Below are 19,180 nucleotides of genomic sequence, written 5' to 3' on the forward strand. Positions count from 1 at the left end.
AGAGAGAGAGAGAGAGAGAGAGAGAGAGAAAGCACACACAGCAGTCTGTGTTTAGACAGTTTGGGATAGTTTGCTGTTCTGCAGTTGGTCAGGAGGGAAACTGGGATTCGCTCAGCTGTAGATTAAAGTCTTGTTTGTGTCCACATCAGCTGAACAGGGAGCCGTTTCTACACAGATACGTCCTATTTTAATGGAATGACGCAACTCAAAGCTATTTTAAAGGATTTTAGTCATTAATAATTTAAAATTAATTTCTTTCATTAAAGTTACAGTATGTAACTTTTACGATTGTCTGTTTATTCCATATTTATTAAAACTGTCACAGTTGTGATAGTATGGTATGTAAAATGAGGTGTAAATTACCACCAACAAGGTGAGGTGAAAAGACACGGAAATGTCGAAATGCAAAAGTCAAAAATGTGCAAGAGAAAGAAAATCCAAAATTTTTAGATTAAAATATCAGAGATTAAAATATCTCAGATAATTTTATTAAAAAAAATAAATAAACGTGAACATGTCTGAGTTTCAAAAGTTTACAATTTTCTGAGATTTTTACTGAGATCAATCTGCAAATTTCTTAGTTTTTCATCATTTTGAATGTTGCGAAAAGGATTTGAAAAATCCATATTTTTTTCTAGAAAATATCAATAATATCAATTTACAATGATACTAATACACCAGTCAACGTGTGAAACAGATAATCTGTGAAAAGCGTCAAGCTCCTCCACCACTTTATCCACAATTTTTGATTAAAAAAATTGAATTGTGCGCTAGGGTGAGGTATTTTTCTTCTTTGGTGTATCAGAATTAGTGTATTTTGTAAAATTGCAGTGAAAATACTTTTTACTCATCACACAAGTCACATGATCAACAACAGGATGTTACTACTGGCAGAAATGACAAAGAAGACAACAGCAGGAAGTGGATAGAAGATGATGGCATGGCATGTTTTTAATGATTTGTTGCGTGAACAAACTTATTTTTTTACTTTTCTTATTAGATGGAAACACAGCAATTGCAAAATTGTGTTGTTTTACATTACCCACATTTGAAAAAGTAGCTACTGTAAGAATAGCAGCAGCATTGCTGTACTTAAATGTGGATCCTAAATAAACTAAATGTGAAAATAAGACAATCTAGTACAAAAATATATTTTTCTCCAGGCTTTAGTTTACATCCCATCATCCGTTATTCCATATTTAAAGCCTGACCAAGTAGCAATATTTGTATTAAATTTATAGTAAAATTTGATACTTTTAATTTAAAAACCTGAATTAAAGGCCCTGAAAACTCTGGAAAATATGAAATATATCTTCAGTCCGATGCCGCTTTACCAAGGACCAACCACAAGATGGAGCAGCACAGAGGAGCCGGAGGGAAAACCAGTCCACCTACCACTTCCTGCTGCGTGTTATTTATGCCTCGGCAACCAGAGGCATAAATAACACGACTGGCCCACAATGCAAAAAACAGGGAGGCCAACTAGAACTTCTTTAATCAATATTAAAAAAATTATTGACTCACAACAAGTTTTCTTGCTGAAAAGTTACTTGCAAGACAATCTTGTCTTATTTCATGTGTACTAATATATTAGTACCAGAATGTAGACAAAAATACTTGGTATACAACAAAGTTTTGATATTGGAAATTCAGATCCGTGTTCATTAGTCTGGGTTTTATTGGTGCAGGCTCCCCAGATTCAAAACGTTTTAAATAAACAATACAATCCATGAAAAACATGGATTTTGATTAACTCTTCTCTTCTACACTGTAGCAGTACTGTTACATTCATATAAAACAGGTTGAGTCCTGATCAATTTCAATTCAAAACCCACTGTTTCAACAATTAAATGAAGAAAACAGCCGATGTGAAACATGAGACATGTAAACAGGAAGTGTCTGAACCTGTTTCTCCAGCTCTGGAGCTTCATATTTCATGGTCTTATTTGCTAGTAACTGGATGAAAACAACATCAGGAAGCCAGTGGATGAACATTACTGGACTTGAAGCTTTGGATCTTGGGAGCCTTTTTGTTGTTCCTTTAGCCTAAAGCAAATTCAGTTGCAAGATAAGAAAAAATAAACATGAATGTTTTGTTAATTGATGTAAAACCAAAAGATTATTAGCTTCAAACAGATTCCTGAATATTTTTTAGTCAAAGCATTTCTGGTTTGGTGAAAGCCGCTCCCCTCCAGAACCTCCTGCTCATCCCTTAATGCGCTGCAGAAGCTGCTCCGGGGCAGATCCGACTTTCTTCCCACTGACTCACAAGAAATGAAATTAGTGAGATCCGTGGAAACGGTAGCGAGGAAACAGCGTTATCTTCGCTCGCTGCTCCGAACACATGGTTGGGATCTGACCTGACGCAGAATGCAGCCAGCCACTGTTTAGCTGGTACTGTATTAATGTTTGCTAAATGATTTTACACCTAGTACACGTCTGTTTCGATCAGCCTCGCCATGTCGAACCCACTGATTCAACCAGAGTGGCTTGAAGAGAGCTAATGAAAGATGCACAGCTTTGCCTGGCTGTCGGCGCAGCTGCAGATCCACGCAGAGAGTTTGACTTGGATTCCTGCCAGGCGTTCATTCATCCCGGTGTTTCCAAACATTTGCCAATAGGCTTCCTCATTATTGTGTTTACAGTGGCTTTCGTCTTTGTTGAAACTATTTGCAGGCTTGTATTTCCACAGGGTTGCACTGACAGCTTCATTAATGTGGGTTACCATGGAGATTTTTGAATCAAACCCAGTTTCTGCAATAGGATATATGTTTTTAATTTTTAGATGTTTTTACAATTCTTTTTTTACATTCTGTGTCCATGAATGGAGGGCATAATGGGTTCATTCAGGAAATGCAGGCGTTTCTTTGCCCAGCAACTCTCCAGCTGTTTCTGGAGGGTCCAAATGTTCCCAGGCTTTGAGAGACATATAGTGACTTTTACAGGAGGCACTATAAAGGGGACCTGTAGTCAAAAAATATGATTTTTTTTCACTTTTTTATACTTCCTTTTGGATCTTAACTGCTTCTAAAAACAGTTCAAGCGCTTAGAAAAACCACCAGGGCACTTTTTGGCAATAAGTTAATGTTTGGTGTCTGGAAAACGAGCCATTTCAAACACCTACCAATCGTTAACGGGCCAGTATTCTGTGTTTTCCAGCCACATAGCGCCATTTTATGGCACAGTCAAGTAACTATTTTACCTTCAGTTGTAGAAATGTTAATTTGACTTGGTGATTTGAAATTGGGCTGCTGTCTCTTTAAAAAGGTCCTGGTTTTTCTGAAAATCCACCTTCAGGAAGTCATCATAACATAACTTTCTAATGGAGGAGCTGGTTTCACTGAGAAGTAGCTTCTATTATAAGCTCAGCAGTTCCACCAGGTGTTTGCTAATTGCTGCTGGATAGTCTGAAGGAGCCAAGTGGGGGAGCTGCTTCTATGAGGGGGGAGCTCAGAAGCTAAGAAACTGCGGCTCCGAGGAGGAGCTTCGTCCCAGAAGGCGGGGCTTGGTCCACCCAGGCGTTTTGCACAGCTGAATTGTTGCCATGAAGATGAAAGAATTTCTCAAAAATGCATGAAAGAATGAGAGAAACGTTTCAGCAACACTTTATAAAGCTAAAAAAAAGTCAATTTCACATAATATTTAATCTTCTGACTGTGCACATCTTACCTCCTAACTGTAAGAGATTAAACTTTTATAATGCCATTTCAACCAGTGGATGTGACTGTGCACAAGATGTGGGTTACCTTGCAACCCACATCTGCAACTGCAATCTTGGTTGTGCAGGAGGTTCTACTTCTGCTTTTCAAAGATGTAGAGCTATGCAACCTGCAGCAGCTTATTTGGATTTAAAGTGAAAATTTTAAACTTTTTTTCCTTCACTATAATCAAGTATATTTCTTCATGCCCACCACAAAATGAGCGTTTTCACGTTTTAGATTTTATAGTTTCCAGCTCAAAGCCAATTCAGAGAATAAGGAAGAGACAACTTGAAAGACTTGAAGCCTTGATGAAGCTTTTAGCTATTATGTGCCATAAATGCAGCTGGTGATGAACGTAATTCTACACTGCAGCTAAAAGGAATCACCACTGCACTGGAGTAACTCGTAGAGAAGCAAACACAAAACCTCTCCATGTATTTACACTATTTCTAATGCAAATATGTTAGTACATTGAACAAAACTAAACTACAAGGAACTTTTTAGCAAGATTTAGGAGTTCGTTTTAAGTCAGTAATTCCTTAATAGTCATTTTAAAAAATCACTGGCAGATTATTTCACTTATAACATGGGAGAAATTTATTTTATCAGTTAGTCTGCTATCACTTTTTCACCAATATTAGAGAATTATTCACTCTAAAAACGCTCATATATTTTGGTTTTGTCTTTGTGAACAAATTTCTAAGAAAGAGACAAAAAAAAATCTTAGCTTCTAATATTTTTATAAATAACCATCTGGACGTTCGTCTATTTTGAATAATTTTCTTATCTCTTGTAGATTTCATGGCGGGGAGTTGATGGAGAAGTCTGAAAATATTCTGTAATTTGTCTGATGATTATTTAACCACTCAGTGAAACACATAAACATCACATTTTAATGCTCCGTTGATCAGATGATTCTTATTCATGGGAAAAACTAAATGTGAAAAAGTAACTCGCCTAATTCTGACCTATATTTTTCTTTATATTCCAGCATAGATGGGAATACAGAAACAGTGTGACTGCATATTAGTAATGTTCAAGTTTCACTGAATCTCAAAATAAGCTCTTCAGTCTCAGTTTCAAATTCTCTATCAGATCCTTAGAAATGAGATCTTAGTGTCTCGCTCTCCTCTTCGTGTTTATTGTGTTTTTAAGTTGTTTATTTGTTTCTTATCCAGACTCACTGACACAACCTGGCTCATAATATCCTCAGCTTCAATCTGCCAGATGTCGAAGTCGGCTGTAGAAGAGGAAAGCTCCTGTTAATCATGCGTCTCGGTGCAGAGCACAGCTTTCCGCTTAATTATTTATTTATTCATTAAACTTTTACCTCCAGCTTATGCTGAACTGTAAGAGATTAAACTTTTATAAAGTGGATGTGTAAGCAGCCACTGGTTGATATTCCAGGATGTATTAACTCTGACACAATGACTGCTTCTTGTCTTCTGTCCAAATTTAGCCACAACTATCATAAACTCTGAGTCTGTAAGGCAACCAGCTTTTTTGGTACAATATTGTGCTTCCTAATAATAAAATGTAATCTTCAGTTTCTTGCATAAAGAGGATTTAAGACATAATTGTCTGTTGAAGACACAAATGATCCTGTTGAAACTCATTCAGTTCCAGGCAGAAGTTGACAAACAATCATCATGGGGATCAATTTACACCCAATTTTTATGGATGTGCCAATTTATCTGGGGCGATTTCCTTCATTTTGGGAGAACTGCTGTGAAGATCACGTTGATCTTTGCCAATTCTTACTTGCAAGTTATTTTATAATGGTAACATCAACAATGTGTCTCCATTTATATGGTTGAACTGGAGAGGAGATTGTTTAATAATTGCAACAGTACAAAAAAAACTTTAGTAATTTGTTTTTGTGTGTTTCTACTGTCTGGAAAACTATAAACAGGATTTCTTTAAGTCAAGGATAAATTTAAAGCTTCCTTTGATAAATAATAACTGAAGCACCATGAAGTCTGTTTTTCAAGCTTCCATTGTTTTTCTTACTTTGCCACTAATGTTGTTTTTCTTCTAAACAGATGAAACCATTTTAATTCCCTTTTTGCTGAAGATACACAAATAAACATGTAGCACAACCAGTTTAAACTTGTTGCTGACAATGGATGGGAGCTTCTTCTGTGACTTTGTGAGGCTCGCTGCCAGGCTCTGGTATAAATAGATTAGTTGAACCACAGAGCTGGTAAATTCAGAAATCAGCTGCTGCATTTGAAGGACTTCATTTGCTCTCTCTGCACCTCTAGCATGTGGGGAAGCTCTAAAAATAAACACGGCCTGTTTTTACATCCTCACTAAAAATAGCAGTCCTGTGAGAAGAGAAATCCTTCGTACACACCTTGCAGGACGTAACTTTTATGAAAGAAAATAAGGTTTATAGATATCTGTTAAAATTGCCATTGGTCAGAAACTTTCTGCTAAACTACAGCTGGTTCACCACAACATAGCCTGAAAATGCTAATGCTAGTTAGCATAGCCACCCATGATGGCAGATAAACAGTTTTCCTGTAACTGTAAGTTGTTTTTCCACCATGAGCATATTAATCACCGCGTACAGGAGGTTGATTAACAGCTATAACATTTTCCTCACAACTGTACAACTCTATGTGAATAATTAGATACTTGAGTTTCCTTCAATAAGTGCCTATTTTAACAGTTGAAACACCAAATATACCCTGTTATGCTTGAAAACAGCACAATGTTGCTGTACCAGCACAGATACACTTAAAAATAGACTTGGGTGAAATTTTCAGTGAGGCCAGCCCATCCCAACAGATGCAGACGAAGCAAAATTGTCCTAAAATGGAGGCCATCTTTCATTAAGCTCATTTTGTTGCTTTCAACTTAATTTGTCAATAAAAATACAACAATTCAGTCAGTTTTACTGAAATAAGTTGGGAAATAAAACCAAAGTTTATTAAGTGATCTACAAACCCAGGTATTTTCTTTCGGCATTAAATTATATGCTTTTTTATATTTTTCTTTAGCTATAAGGCAGAATCATAAACATGAACAAAATTATTTATTTTGTATATTTATACAAAATAAACAATTATATATATATGAAGCATATGAGCTTTAGTTTTTTCGTTTTTGAATCAGTTAAATGCCTTTAATTACCTGGCTTGTAAACGCCACGAAACGTGCGTGCTTACGTCATTACGCCTGTAAAACAAATTCCAGGGCGAAGTCGGTGTTTGCGTTGAAGCCGCTTCTCCCCGTCGAGCCGTGTTTCCCAGCGTTTCTCCGCCGTCGCTCTGAACCGTTATGGACGACCAGGGCGTTTCGGTGAACGAGTCCAAAAGGAGAGATCGCCAGACCGGTGAGGCTTCGGTCCGTTTTCCCGACCTGCCGTTAAGACGTCCGGGTCCGTCTTAACGGCGGTTTAACGGTTTTCAGGATGTTGCCTCGGCGACATGCTACCTTCCATCTCGGTTCATTTCTAGAGTTTTCCTTTCACACGATGCTAAAGGTGGTGATATTTTAACAAATGAACCAGTGGACTTAATTGTTAGCTCAGTGCTAAACAACGTTAACAGCCGTTAGCTGCCTGTCGTTTCCCCAAAATGGAAAAGCGAAGTTGTTGTTGTTTCGTACTAGGAATTAAATGTGCTCTAATATGAATAACATATTGGTTGTTTGGACTTATTTAAAGTGAAGGAAATAGGTGTGACTGTGTATCGTTTATTTATATGTGCCAGACTACTATTATTAAAATTAAATGGGATTAGCGTTAATGACGGGTGGGGTCAGTTTGTGTTGTTTCTAATAATCAATATTGATCGCATTAGAAACGGCAGCCATTTAAACCCAGAGTCACTTTAAGAGTGCCAATGCAAAGCGGCATCAGTTTCAACGTATTTGACGTTCTAATTTTCTGGCTACTTCCCCATCATCCCGCCGCCATTTTGTTCTTTCACAGTTTTGGTCGTTTCGTACCTGCTCGGACAGCAGATGTTAGCATTTATATGGAGTACATGAAGTACACACATATTTTATTGTCCTTCAATGGGGATTAATTCAGGTGTAGCAGCAGCAAAGTGACAGGTAGAGGATGCATGTAGGTTTACACAAAGACAATACTGTAAAAATACGACAAAAGTAAGAAAAAAACTACATAGAAATAACATCGAATTAATGTGCAACTGATTAAAATAAGTATATGCATGCGTATTTTTGCATTAAAGAACAAACTATTTCCAAAAAGTTAAAAATAAAACACCAGCAGGGATGTAAACACCCACTAAATGTCGGTGGTAGCTGCCGGAGGAAGGGGCGCCAGAAACATTGGAGCATTCTTTAGAACAATGATGAAAAAAATATTTTATAGTCAACATTTTCTGCATTTAACAGCCGTCTGTGTATGTGTTAGTAATGTGATCAATAGTGGAGGCAGAGGCACTGCATTGATTAGAGTAGTCATCCCTCCTGGGTAGAAAAAAAACCAGTATTGAAAATGTTACAGGGAAAACAAGGTTACTCAAACAGGTTGACAGACAGAAGGTAAGTTATTTCAGTGCATAATGGAGAGGCATGTAAATATTGTAGATATTCAGGTTAGCTTAAGCATCTCATAAAATGAAAGGTCACTGTTGTCCTGCCATAAGACGAGCATTAATATGAATAGTAAAGGATCTTGTTTGTAGTCATTTGGTCGTTTAGACTATATGGATAATGAATTATAAGTAAGATAAATGATAAAACTCAGGGTCTCCCCCAGGGTATTATAAGCCTGGCGGCCCTCCAGGCTTTACTTGTGCCCCACCAGGCTAAGCATTAATATTTATTGAAGTCTTTTTAAAATGTTTGCAACCTTGGAGCTTGGCAGAGATAAACTTGTGTTTTAAATATCCTCACTCATTATGACGCTGCATTGGTGGACACATACCTAATAAATCTGATCACGTTCACTGTCCAGTCAGTAACTGTTATTCAAAAACAGATAGTAACTTATGTTTTGTTATATGTGGGTGACTGCTCTGTGTTTCAAACCCACTTAACATAAAGTTCATGTCATTCAGCTGTGAGGTTGGAGAAAAAGGACAGGAAGAGAAGAACCAGGACAGACAGGGAAAAGCAACAGGTTGGTCTAGAATTAGGCATTAGTGTAGGAACAGCAAATTAGTCATTTATAAAATATTATTTATTTTCAAAAGGTCAATAGCATGATTTGTAATTTGTTCATATCTATAAAATAATCATTGCTTGATCATATGACTATTAATTTATGACACAATGTTTTTGATTTTTATGGAGTTGATCCCCCACAGTAACGTCAAATAAATAGAAAGCTTATGATTAAGTCAGATTTATACACCTTAAATTTCTCAGCCGAGTGTGGAATAACTTTAGTTTGTCATAATCTGATCTGAGAAGGTGTCACATGTGAGCCTAAAAATTAAAGCTGACCACATCAGTTTCAATCCACATCAGGGGATTTTTCAATAAAAAATCACCTGAAAAACAATTTGTGTTGAGTGAAACTAGAGAGAAAACAAAACCAGCACGTTGTGAAGATGCTGGTTAATGTTTGAGTTTTATTATTCACAGTGAAAGTTTACCAACATGGCCTGAATCAGAAAGGAAGAAAAATCCACAATTTTAGAGATTTCATGTGACAAAAGTGAAACAGAAATCTGTTGACCCTTGTTGTTACATGTGGAGGGAAACGCCGTCCGACCTGCGAAGGTCAGAGGTGTGAGCTTTGGGGTTTGGTGGGTGTTTTCCTACTTGACAAAGTGTTGCACTTCACAGACAGCAGTGAGGATGTATGTGAAAGCAAACCTGGTTGAGTTACAACAACTGGTTCAGGAGGGACAGGTCCAACCACCAGCAGGCTGCTGGGAAGAAACCCAAAATGCCCCACTCACATCCTGCAGTTTAAAAGTTGAGTAGATGGATGAGGATTTCTGAATTTAATTGTCAGTGTTTTCAGATTGCTCTCCTTCCAGACGTCGCCATTGTGACATATTCAGACTTTCAAAAAATCAAAGCGTATCAGGATTTCTGTTCTAATGTTTTAATCAAATAAAGCTTTAAGCAGAAGTCATTTCAGTCATACTTCATGGTGGATACTTTAAATTATTCATGTTCACTTTCAGAAATTATGTCCACTGTTTACATTTTTCTAAATTCCAGTGTGTTTCTGTTTACCTCCAGTAAAATGAAACCTGCTGGTCTCTGGTTTCTGCACTAGCACCCTTAAGATCTGCTGGGCTAGTGGCAGGACAGTGTTTTGATTTGTGTTTGGTTTACTTTGCCTGTAGGTCCGGGCCGTTACAGTTCGCAGGATGTTGAAGGTAGGGATCTGATCCGCCATCTGGGTGAATGTCGTCGTCAGTAACCATGAGTGTCTGGGTTTGGCTCTGCTGTGACAGGAAACCCGACTAACCCGAACAAACAAATGCTTTAGAGGTGTTAGAAAGAGACAACATTCATGACTTGATTACAGAGAATGTTTGGTGATAAGCTGATAAATTGATGACTGTTTCACAACATGTGTGCGTACGTGTGTGTGTATGTGTGTGTGTGTGTCTTCCTCCCAGCTCTGGAGAACTCGGACTCTGGCATCGGCCTGTGCGGCTGGCTGCTGGTTGGACTCTCCCTCATGCTGATGCTGGTCACTCTCCCCATCTCCATATGGATGTGCATTAAGGTCAGCGGCTCATTAATTAAGCAAACAGATCTGGGTGAAATGGACTAAAAGGTTTATCACCACATTATAAAGACTGTAAAGACGACTGTATCACTAAGACTGTGTCACAGTAATTATCGCTCCTAAAAACAGACCCCTTTAAAGCGCTTCTTGGGGAGTTCAGTCATGCAAAGAAGTGTGATTTGTGTCACTACCCTGCTTTTAACCATCTTCTTTTTTTGGATTGTCATGGAACAAAAAGTGGAGAAAATAAACTATCAGAAAATATGGATAGTTTGGGGGAATTTTAATTTATTGGAACAACGCTAAATCTAATTAAAGACATTTAATCTGTTAAATGATAAAAGTCCTCCGCAGTGATGTAATGGAGGAAACCATTCTGACTCAGCTCATGGTATTGTGTGTTAGCTCCTCAAAGTTTCTTGTAATTGGAGCCAACAGTTGTGTATTTACTGTAAAATTTTACCAGATGAACAACATGGCCGACCTCCCCCTACTGCGTCTGAAAACAGTCTGCAGGACGTTTTGTGCTGCTGTTCAGTGATTGGTTTACCCTGAATATGCTGCTGTTCTGTGCGGTTTGTGGTTCAGTCGGGGTCCCACAGCAGCGTTTACACCAGATTAAAGTCTGAACTTTGATGGAGACGCTTGAACATCTTGATCCACACAATGTTTCCAGGACTATTGACCCGGTTTGGACCGAACTCCAGACTCTGAGGAGTTCATTGGGTCCCATCATCCACAGGACTCTGATCCAGATGTTTTGCCAATTTAGTTTTTTTTAAAGCTCCTCCAGCCGTTCCAAACTCAGCGTCTTCATCTGATTTCTAATCATCCTGTCATAAACTTTAACCTCTAACCTGCTAACTAAGTATTTTTAGTCTCATTTCTAGTGTGAATATCGTAGACCACTTGAAATAAAACTAACTTACAAGTAACTTATCAGCAATTTATCGGATCTTGAAGAAGTTCTAGCTCCATTGGTAGATTATTTCACTCATAACATGACAAATAAAATAATCCGTTTCAAGTCAATAATTTCTTATTATTGGTGAAAAAATTGTTTTTATTGGCAGATAAAGTTACTTATAACAAGACAATTTATAAGTGAAACAATCTGGCAACAGAATGTTATCAATATCAAGGAATTGCTTACTTAAAACAAGCCTCTATATCTTACTGATAAGTTACTTTAATATTTAATTTATGTGCAATAAGATATTTGTACCAGAGACTAGACAAAATCTACTTGGTAAGTCTTTACTAAGTAGTTTTTACAGTGCAGCGTCTGAGACGAGCCTCTGGTGTTGAAGTTTCTTTAAACTGATGAATTTGTTGATTTTCACTCCTGGAGACATTCCAACTTTCCCACCTTCCTGGAATCTCTTTCAGCCAAATATTTGGGTTGAAGTTGTTCCAAAATGGCCGTCTAACCCTTCTGGACGGCTGCGCAGCAACATTTGATCTCCGGCACACCAGCTGGTGATCAATTAATCAATTGATTTATTCAGGATCTCCTGCTTTGTGGAAAAACAAAGGACTCTGTAGAGGCGCTCACTGATGATGATCAGAACCGGAAGATCCTGGTGGTTCTTTTCTGTCTAAGATGGATCACAATATATACATAGTTAAGACTGGGTAAAAAAAGAAGAACCATATATGAAATCAGCGTCTCTGTATTACCATGACTGTATTTATTGTGTTTTTATTTATTTGTTTCCGCTGTTCAGATAGTGAAGGAGTATGAGCGAGCCATTATCTTCCGCCTTGGGCGCATTCTGAAAGGAGGAGCCAAAGGACCAGGTAAGTCTGGTGTAAACGGCTCTTTACTTCAGATAAACGCCTCCGGTTCTCACATCAATTCATTTGACTGAATAAATAATTTAAACTTATTTTTAGCTCCAAAGATATAAGAAGAGACTATTTGGTTAAATCAGGATGAACAGCTGCGTGTTTCTGGTGAATCATGTGGACGGACGCATCCAATCCTTCATTAATGGACGTTATAATTGAATATGATCATGATGTCCTTAATGGTGCGTTCACACTGAATGCGTTTTGAGCATCAGGCCTGGCGTGATTTGGAGCGTTTGACGCATCAAGAGCATCCAGCGCAGAGAGCTGACGTGTCTGGCGCTCCTCCACGCAGGCGAAACGCGTCTATGCATAGAGCAAAATGTCAAGCGTCTGCATTCAAAGTGCGTCGGACGCGTTTGTCGTGAACGCACCAAAATGCTCAGGCTTGTATCAAGCCAATGAACGCTGCAGACATCTGTCCGTCCGTCCCTGTGCAGCGCCGCAGTTCTACCAGCAGGGTTCAACGTGACCCAAACATTCTGTTCCCAAACATTTACTGATTTGTTTTCTTCTTGTTGTGTTTACACAATGACGCCTTCAGGGTTTGGTAAAAACTTATTCATGTTCTTGTGATGCCACAGGGTTGTTCTTCATCTTACCGTGCACTGACAACTTCATCAACGTCGACATGCGAACCATCACCTTCGACATCCCGCCGCAAGAGGTACGATGCGCTTATTTTACAATTGATTACTGATATTTTTATGTGATTATGGCTTAGGAACTGAATTTACTTACTCTATTGTGAATTAAATTGCAACACAAAGCAAATAAAAATAATTTTTAGTGTAAAAAAGTTGCTTTGATGGACACAGTAACAGCTACCCCTGTCTGGCATCAATGAAAACACAGCGAGGGTCATTTTGAAAGAAACAAGTTGGTTACAAAATGATTTATCCAAGTGTATTAATGGAAGGTTTAGTGGAAGGAAGACATGTTGCGGTCAAAGGTGCAGGTTTGATAGTGAAGCACTATATGTCTGGGCGTGGCGGTTCTTCAAGCTCTTACTCCGTCTACAGCTCACCAACAGAGAAGCACACTGGTGATAACCTCCATTCCTTTCCTACTCCACTTTTCCTTCCACTAAACTTTCCATTAATATGCTTTATCAATATTCCTCTAGCTTTTGTGGAGAGTCCCTGCCAGATAATTATCAGTTTTTCCCACTGAAACAAAACATTTCTTTATTAAAAATCATTTTCATTGGTCTGGTGTTATAACCAAAAATGAGAAGCAGAAGTAATTCACGGTCAAATATATGAGAATTTAACCGTGAATTACGGTTTTTGAATTCAATTACTGAAATGATTCAATGTTTCAGTTGAATTCATTTGAAAACGTTCCCGTTCTGTCAGGTTCTGACTAAAGACTCGGTGACGGTGAGCGTTGACGGCGTGGTGTACTACCGGGTCCAGAACGCCACCCTGGCTGTGGCCAACATCACCAATGCGGACGCAGCCACCCGGCTGCTGGCCCAGACCACCCTGAGGAACGTCCTGGGCACCAAGAACCTGGCGGAGATCCTGTCCGACCGCGAGGAGATCGCTCACAGCATGCAGGTAGAACGCACAACCCCTCCACCGTTCATCAAAAATGTTCTAAATGAGGTTTTTGGGTTTAGCATTTACACATTTGTTAAATTTAAAGTAATTCCTTATCAATAAGCTGCAGTATAAAAGTGAAACCTTGTCTCCTCCTTCAGCTCTGGCCATTAGCAGAACATCAGCGCCTCTGTGTGTGGGAACTCTCCTCTTTATGCTGCTTGTGGTTTTGCTTGATTGGTTGTTGAGGTTTTGCTCTGAGTTTCCTGGAACCTTTTTGATCTGATATTAGACTGATGGAGAAAAAGTACTGGGAGGTCCAGAGCAGAAAGAGGCTGTCGCCCACATCCTGTCAGAATCAAACCAGCAAGGTCCACCGAGCCAGCAGCTTGGTTTTATACTGAACTTTACGCATGGCAGACAAGAAGATCATAGCTACAGATACATCTTTATTAGTTTAACTGTATCATTATTATGTTGTCTTACACGAGTGTGATGCTAACATCACCTTTAACTCAGACCATTCAGTTAGCTTGAGCTATTGAGTCCAAATGAGTTAGAAAGCTACTGTTAGCGTAAATGCTGTCTTTGTCATGTTGGGGGGAAAAACTAATTCAAACAGTTCAGAAAGTCAACTTTGGCTTTTGCAAAAAAGTTCATGTTACCTCAGTGTTGCACTCAATTTCTCACAAATGTAATATTAAAGCCACAGAACTGTCAAAAAATGATAAACGCTTAAAACTCTTTGTTTGCTTTCAAACTACATCCTCTAACTCTGAGTATTACAGGAGCTTAAATGCTTGAAACCTGATCAGTGAATTTAGTCTTACTGTGTAAATGAGTCTCAGGCTTTTCTTGTTAATATAAACTTTTTTTTCGAATTATGTTTGATGCTTCCCGGTGTGTACATCTCTGGGGGTTTTATGTCTGTTTGGATGTTTTAACCTTTAGCCTCTGTTTGTATGACAACTGCTTCATAAATTAAGTATGATTAATCCCACCGCCCGTGGACCAGAGCACTTCCTGTGTGAACGCTCAGAGAGAAAACCACAGGAGTAACTGTTTTGTTTTAGAATAAATATGTCGTACATGAGGTCCTGGGTTCAAATCCCAGCCTGGCGTCTTTGTCGGTTGTCTCCGGCTTCCTCCAACTGTTGGGTTGCTGAACTGTGAGATGGACCAGTCAAAGTTTTCCCAGAATGGAGCCCAGAGATTTCCTCCCAAGATGCAGGGTAGCAGCAGGCGGCTTCTCTGAAGGGCTCCACCTGCTGGACGATGTTTGATACTACGTGGTGTGTCCGTGTCTCTGCTTCCAGTCGACTCTGGACGACGCCACAGACGACTGGGGGATCAAGGTGGAGCGCGTGGAGATCAAGGACGTGAAGCTGCCGGTGCAGCTCCAGAGAGCCATGGCGGCCGAGGCGGAGGCGAGTCGCGAGGCCAGAGCCAAGGTGAGGCGGAGCGAAGCGCCGTCAGCCAGGCGCCATGTTTCATGTCTGATCCAGATCCAGGCCCACTTCCTCTGAAAACAGTAATGGATCTTAATCTGTCTTCACAAAACGGTTACATCATCAATCCTAATCCTGCCAAACAACAATTAGATCCTGACTGAGGAAAGAACGGATTGGGATTTAATATAAGGTTCAGGAAATCCATTTAATGTTAGTAAAAATATTCTCTATAAATAATTAAGCAGGGGTTATAATCAGATCAATAACAGAAAATACATAAATAATACTTTAAATTGATCCACAAAAGTTGTCATACTAATTGTCTTTTTATATAATGTAGGGCCATGTAAAAGACTGATTCATTGCTCAGAGAAACATTTAGTGTTAATTAAAGTTATTTTTATCATTATGATCAATGTAAGGAGAGAAACTCTGACCCACAAGAACAAAGTGATCTTTGCGGCCCGTTGAGACACATAACGTTCTCCTAGTCAGACACGGTGGTGGCAGCATGACGGTCTGAAAACGCTCCACACTAAACTGATTTTGCCAAACTGCTCCTGTGGCGTTTACAATAATACCAGGACTTTTAGTGTCTGTTGTTCAGAAACTTTGGGTTTTTTTAGTTCCTGTGAGATGAAGGCTCTCCTCCTCTTCCTCCTGCAGGTGATCGCGGCGGAGGGTGAGATGAACGCGTCGCGGGCCCTGAAGGAGGCGTCCCTGGTGATCTCTGAGGCCCCGTCGGCTCTGCAGCTGCGCTACCTGCAGACCCTCAACACCATCGCCGCCGAGAAGAACTCCACCATCATCTTCCCGCTGCCGATGGACATGATGCAGAGCCTGATGAAACGCTGAGGAAGAACGCCGCCCTCACACACACACACACACACACACACACACACACACACACACACACACACACACACACACACACACACACTCCCAGTCGGTCCTGGCGTTGTGACATGACTGTTTCCCCAGATTCGCTGTCTGATCTCTCCTGCCAACATCATCAGTAACTCTCTGAAGAATCTGAATTAATGCGAGTAACAACAACATTTAATGTCCCTTTGGGATCAATAAAATGTTTTTGAATTTGGATTTCCAAAGCCGCCATGACAGTGGCGTTGGCTGCGGGTCACACAACTATTAAATCCAGTATTTTAACTTTAGCAGGTCAAAACCAGAGTTCCCAGTAGAGAAAGTGCCACGTTAACTGGTGTTGAAAAACAAACTTTTGATTCGTCGCTTTCAGTGCCTTGCCAAACTGTTCACTCCTCCTCTTCCTCATCTGTTCCTCGCATCCACAAACCCTTTGTTACGATTTCATTAAACACTGTAAAAACACAAAATGTTACCAAGTATTTTTGATTTAGTTTCTACAGTAAATGTAGGACAAAACCAACTTTCAAGTAACTTTTAAGCAAGAAATGGGAGTTTGTTTTAAGTAAACAATTTCTCAATATTGATAAAAATTTGTCCAATTCCATTAGCAGATTATTTTACTTACAAGATTTTATTCTTGTAAGAGAGCCAAGGTGAGGTAGAACTGGTAGAACTTCTACTTCTACCAGTGGAAGTAGAAGTTTTTAATCAATATTGAGGAATTATTGACTTAGAACAAGCTCATATTTCTGACTAATTTGTAAGTTAGTTTTGTCTTATTTCAAGAGTATTTGAAATAGAACCTAAAATACTTGGTCTGATTTTGAGTTTTTGCAGTGTACGCTGGCGTTTAATCATGAAGCGGAAGACAACTGGAAGGTCTGAAAAGTGTGGCATGCATCTTTCTTCACCCTCACCCAGGGTTGTCTAGCTTCATCCAGTAACTGAACATCTGTAGAAAATGACCCCACAGCATGATGCTGCCACCGCCGTCTGTTTACAGATCACTTCAGAAGCCAACTGACTCCTGGAGGACGTAACGAACGGATTTGGAAAATGGATTCAATTTAGGGGAGAATACAGATGAATGCCACACTTTTCAGATCTTTCGCCCTTCCTGTGTAATAGTTTAAGTATAAATAAACAACATGGAGGATGGGCAGCAGTTCTCCATGTTGAACTGCATTTATATTCCATAAATTAGCTAATTATTATCCATTTATACAATGAAACGTTTCCAGTATGCAGGCTGGATTCGGACGCTTGTTCATAGATACTAAGAGCTTTCGATCAACCCAGAGTACCTGAAGTATTTATACTCGCTGATAGATTAAACCCAGAGTATAACAGTTCATACATCAGTGGTGCCTTTCATTTGATCTAACCTTCAGTTTTCTTACTTTTTACAAAATCAGGGGCTACAAACCTTTCAGCCAGAAGCCTTAAGTCACTGCCGACCTCTCACCTGTTTTTTATTCTCCTTCTGTCTGCTGGGGAGAATTTATTTATATTTTTAACAAACCAAGCACCCGTTTACCTTTCATATTAACCTGTGACGTATAACATGCATCCCTGTTTGCTCGACTGTTTGTGGTTTATGCATCCCGTAGGTTTAGCTCTTATTTAATACACAGATCAGCCATTACATTATGACCGCCTTCCTGAAGTAGCAGCCTCCGTTTTTCACCAGGATGCTTTAGTGGATTGACAAAACATCGATCTGAACTGAAGTGGTTTTCCTTTCATTTGGTGTGAATCCTGGGGGGAGTTGGGCCACGCCCACCAAATGTTGGTGGATTAGAATCGATCATAGCAAGTTTGGTGCCAAACATGACAACGGCGTCATGTCTGACTTCGCCTTCCTGCCATGGCAACGCCCTCCAGCAAAAACTATTAGAACTTTAAATCCAGCGAGAGCAATTTTTAATCTGTCCTCTGACACAAGATCATGTTGAGTAAACCAAGAGGGTCAGAGATTAAGCTTTTCCAGAAAAACAGTGGCTTCCTGTTGTGAGGGGGCGGGACTTAGATGATGGAGCTTTTGGCCACATCGGATTTTTGGGCAACTGAGACGGATCTTTCTTACAACTTCGGTGTAATGGAGTCTGTGTGAAAGTTCAGTATGTTTGGCGAGAAGACCAACTTTGAGGCTTGGCTGTGCCCCTCTGACGCTCACAAAAAACCAAACTATTGATAACTTTAATCCCCAAAACCTTCAGAACAAATTGACCAAGTTGGAAGCCAATACCTCCAAATCCCTAGGAGGTCATTCAAGTTTATCATGTTTTAGCATGGAAAGTTAGAAATGACCCTTTGATCCAAAATGTCCAACTTCCTGTTTGATTTAGGGCATTTTGGATGGTTCTACCAAGTCTCATCTCTCTGTGGTTTTTACCAGTTGGCCAATCTAAGGTTAGTGAGCACCATAGAGTCGTTTGGCCACGCCCATTTTAAATCATTTTAAATTCCATTAAAGTACTGCAATTTCAGTCAGCAACAAATTTGGGTGACATTTAAGATTTCTTAAATATTTAGACCTTTAAATGAGCTCTTCTTTTGTGTCATAATAAGAAAAATGAATTACATCAGGTCTTCCCAGCACTTTCAAAAATGTAGTTTTTTTCACTTTCAACTGTCACTGGTCATAATGTTCTGCCTGATCAGTGTGCTGTTGTAGCACTGTGAAAAGTATCTGTTACGTTTTACTGCTGCATGTTGTTACTGTTGACAACTGGATGATTGTTTCTTTTTCACTGAGTCAAGAAGAAGGAAAGCCTTCAACCTGAGCTCTTCTGCTCCCTGCTGGTCAACCTCCGCACTGTTTTCTGTGATTGTCGACTTTCAGTTTATATTTTTAGGCTTGTGTATCAGAATTTACATGTTTACTGTTTTTAAAAAATACATAAATTAAAAGGATTTGCCAAAAAGACTTTATACAATACCAGATTTGAAGTTGTGTTCCAGGTTTATGTTTGCATTTTATTTTTTTACCTTCATGTTTGCTATAATTTTAAATATAAAACATATACATGACTACTTTAAATAAAGATGTGATCAACAGACACGTTTGTG

The 19,180-nt window shown here is 39.2% G+C and overlaps 1 protein-coding gene and 1 long non-coding RNA gene across 4 annotated transcripts in view; one reads left to right on the top strand and one right to left on the bottom strand.

Annotated features, from left to right (window-relative positions):
* Nucleotides 1–6,930, bottom strand: part of LOC129366630 (uncharacterized) — a 13,281-nt gene extending 6,351 nt beyond the window's left edge. The window contains exon 1 of the long non-coding RNA XR_008606641.1: nt 6,840–6,930. This is a non-coding gene — a long non-coding RNA (uncharacterized LOC129366630). The remainder of the gene's footprint in view (nt 1–6,839) is intronic.
* Nucleotides 6,893–19,170, top strand: stom (stomatin). Of its 3 annotated transcripts, XM_055040601.1 has the most exons (11): nt 6,893–7,041; nt 8,741–8,802; nt 9,474–9,604; nt 9,984–10,018; nt 10,265–10,374; nt 12,105–12,177; nt 12,813–12,895; nt 13,587–13,790; nt 15,089–15,223; nt 15,890–16,094; nt 16,141–19,170. In XM_055040601.1, the coding sequence occupies exons 1-10, from the start codon at nt 6,987–6,989 to the stop codon at nt 16,076–16,078; spliced, it is 1,077 nt and encodes a 358-aa protein (XP_054896576.1). In that variant the 5' UTR covers nt 6,893–6,986; the 3' UTR covers nt 16,079–16,094; nt 16,141–19,170. The 3 variants fall into 3 exon arrangements, with proteins under 3 accessions (XP_054896576.1, XP_054896577.1, XP_054896578.1); XM_055040602.1 differs by lacking the exons at nt 8,741–8,802; nt 9,474–9,604; nt 16,141–19,170 and having other exon boundaries at nt 9,986–10,018; nt 15,890–16,134; XM_055040603.1 differs by lacking the exons at nt 8,741–8,802; nt 9,474–9,604; nt 9,984–10,018; nt 16,141–19,170 and having other exon boundaries at nt 15,890–16,134.
* Nucleotides 19,171–19,180: the final 10 nt, after the last annotated feature.

Source organism: Poeciliopsis prolifica, unplaced genomic scaffold, assembly GCF_027474105.1.
Source record: "Poeciliopsis prolifica strain line A6 unplaced genomic scaffold, Auburn_PproV2 SCAFFOLD015, whole genome shotgun sequence".
Lineage (NCBI taxonomy): Eukaryota > Metazoa > Chordata > Actinopteri > Cyprinodontiformes > Poeciliidae > Poeciliopsis > Poeciliopsis prolifica.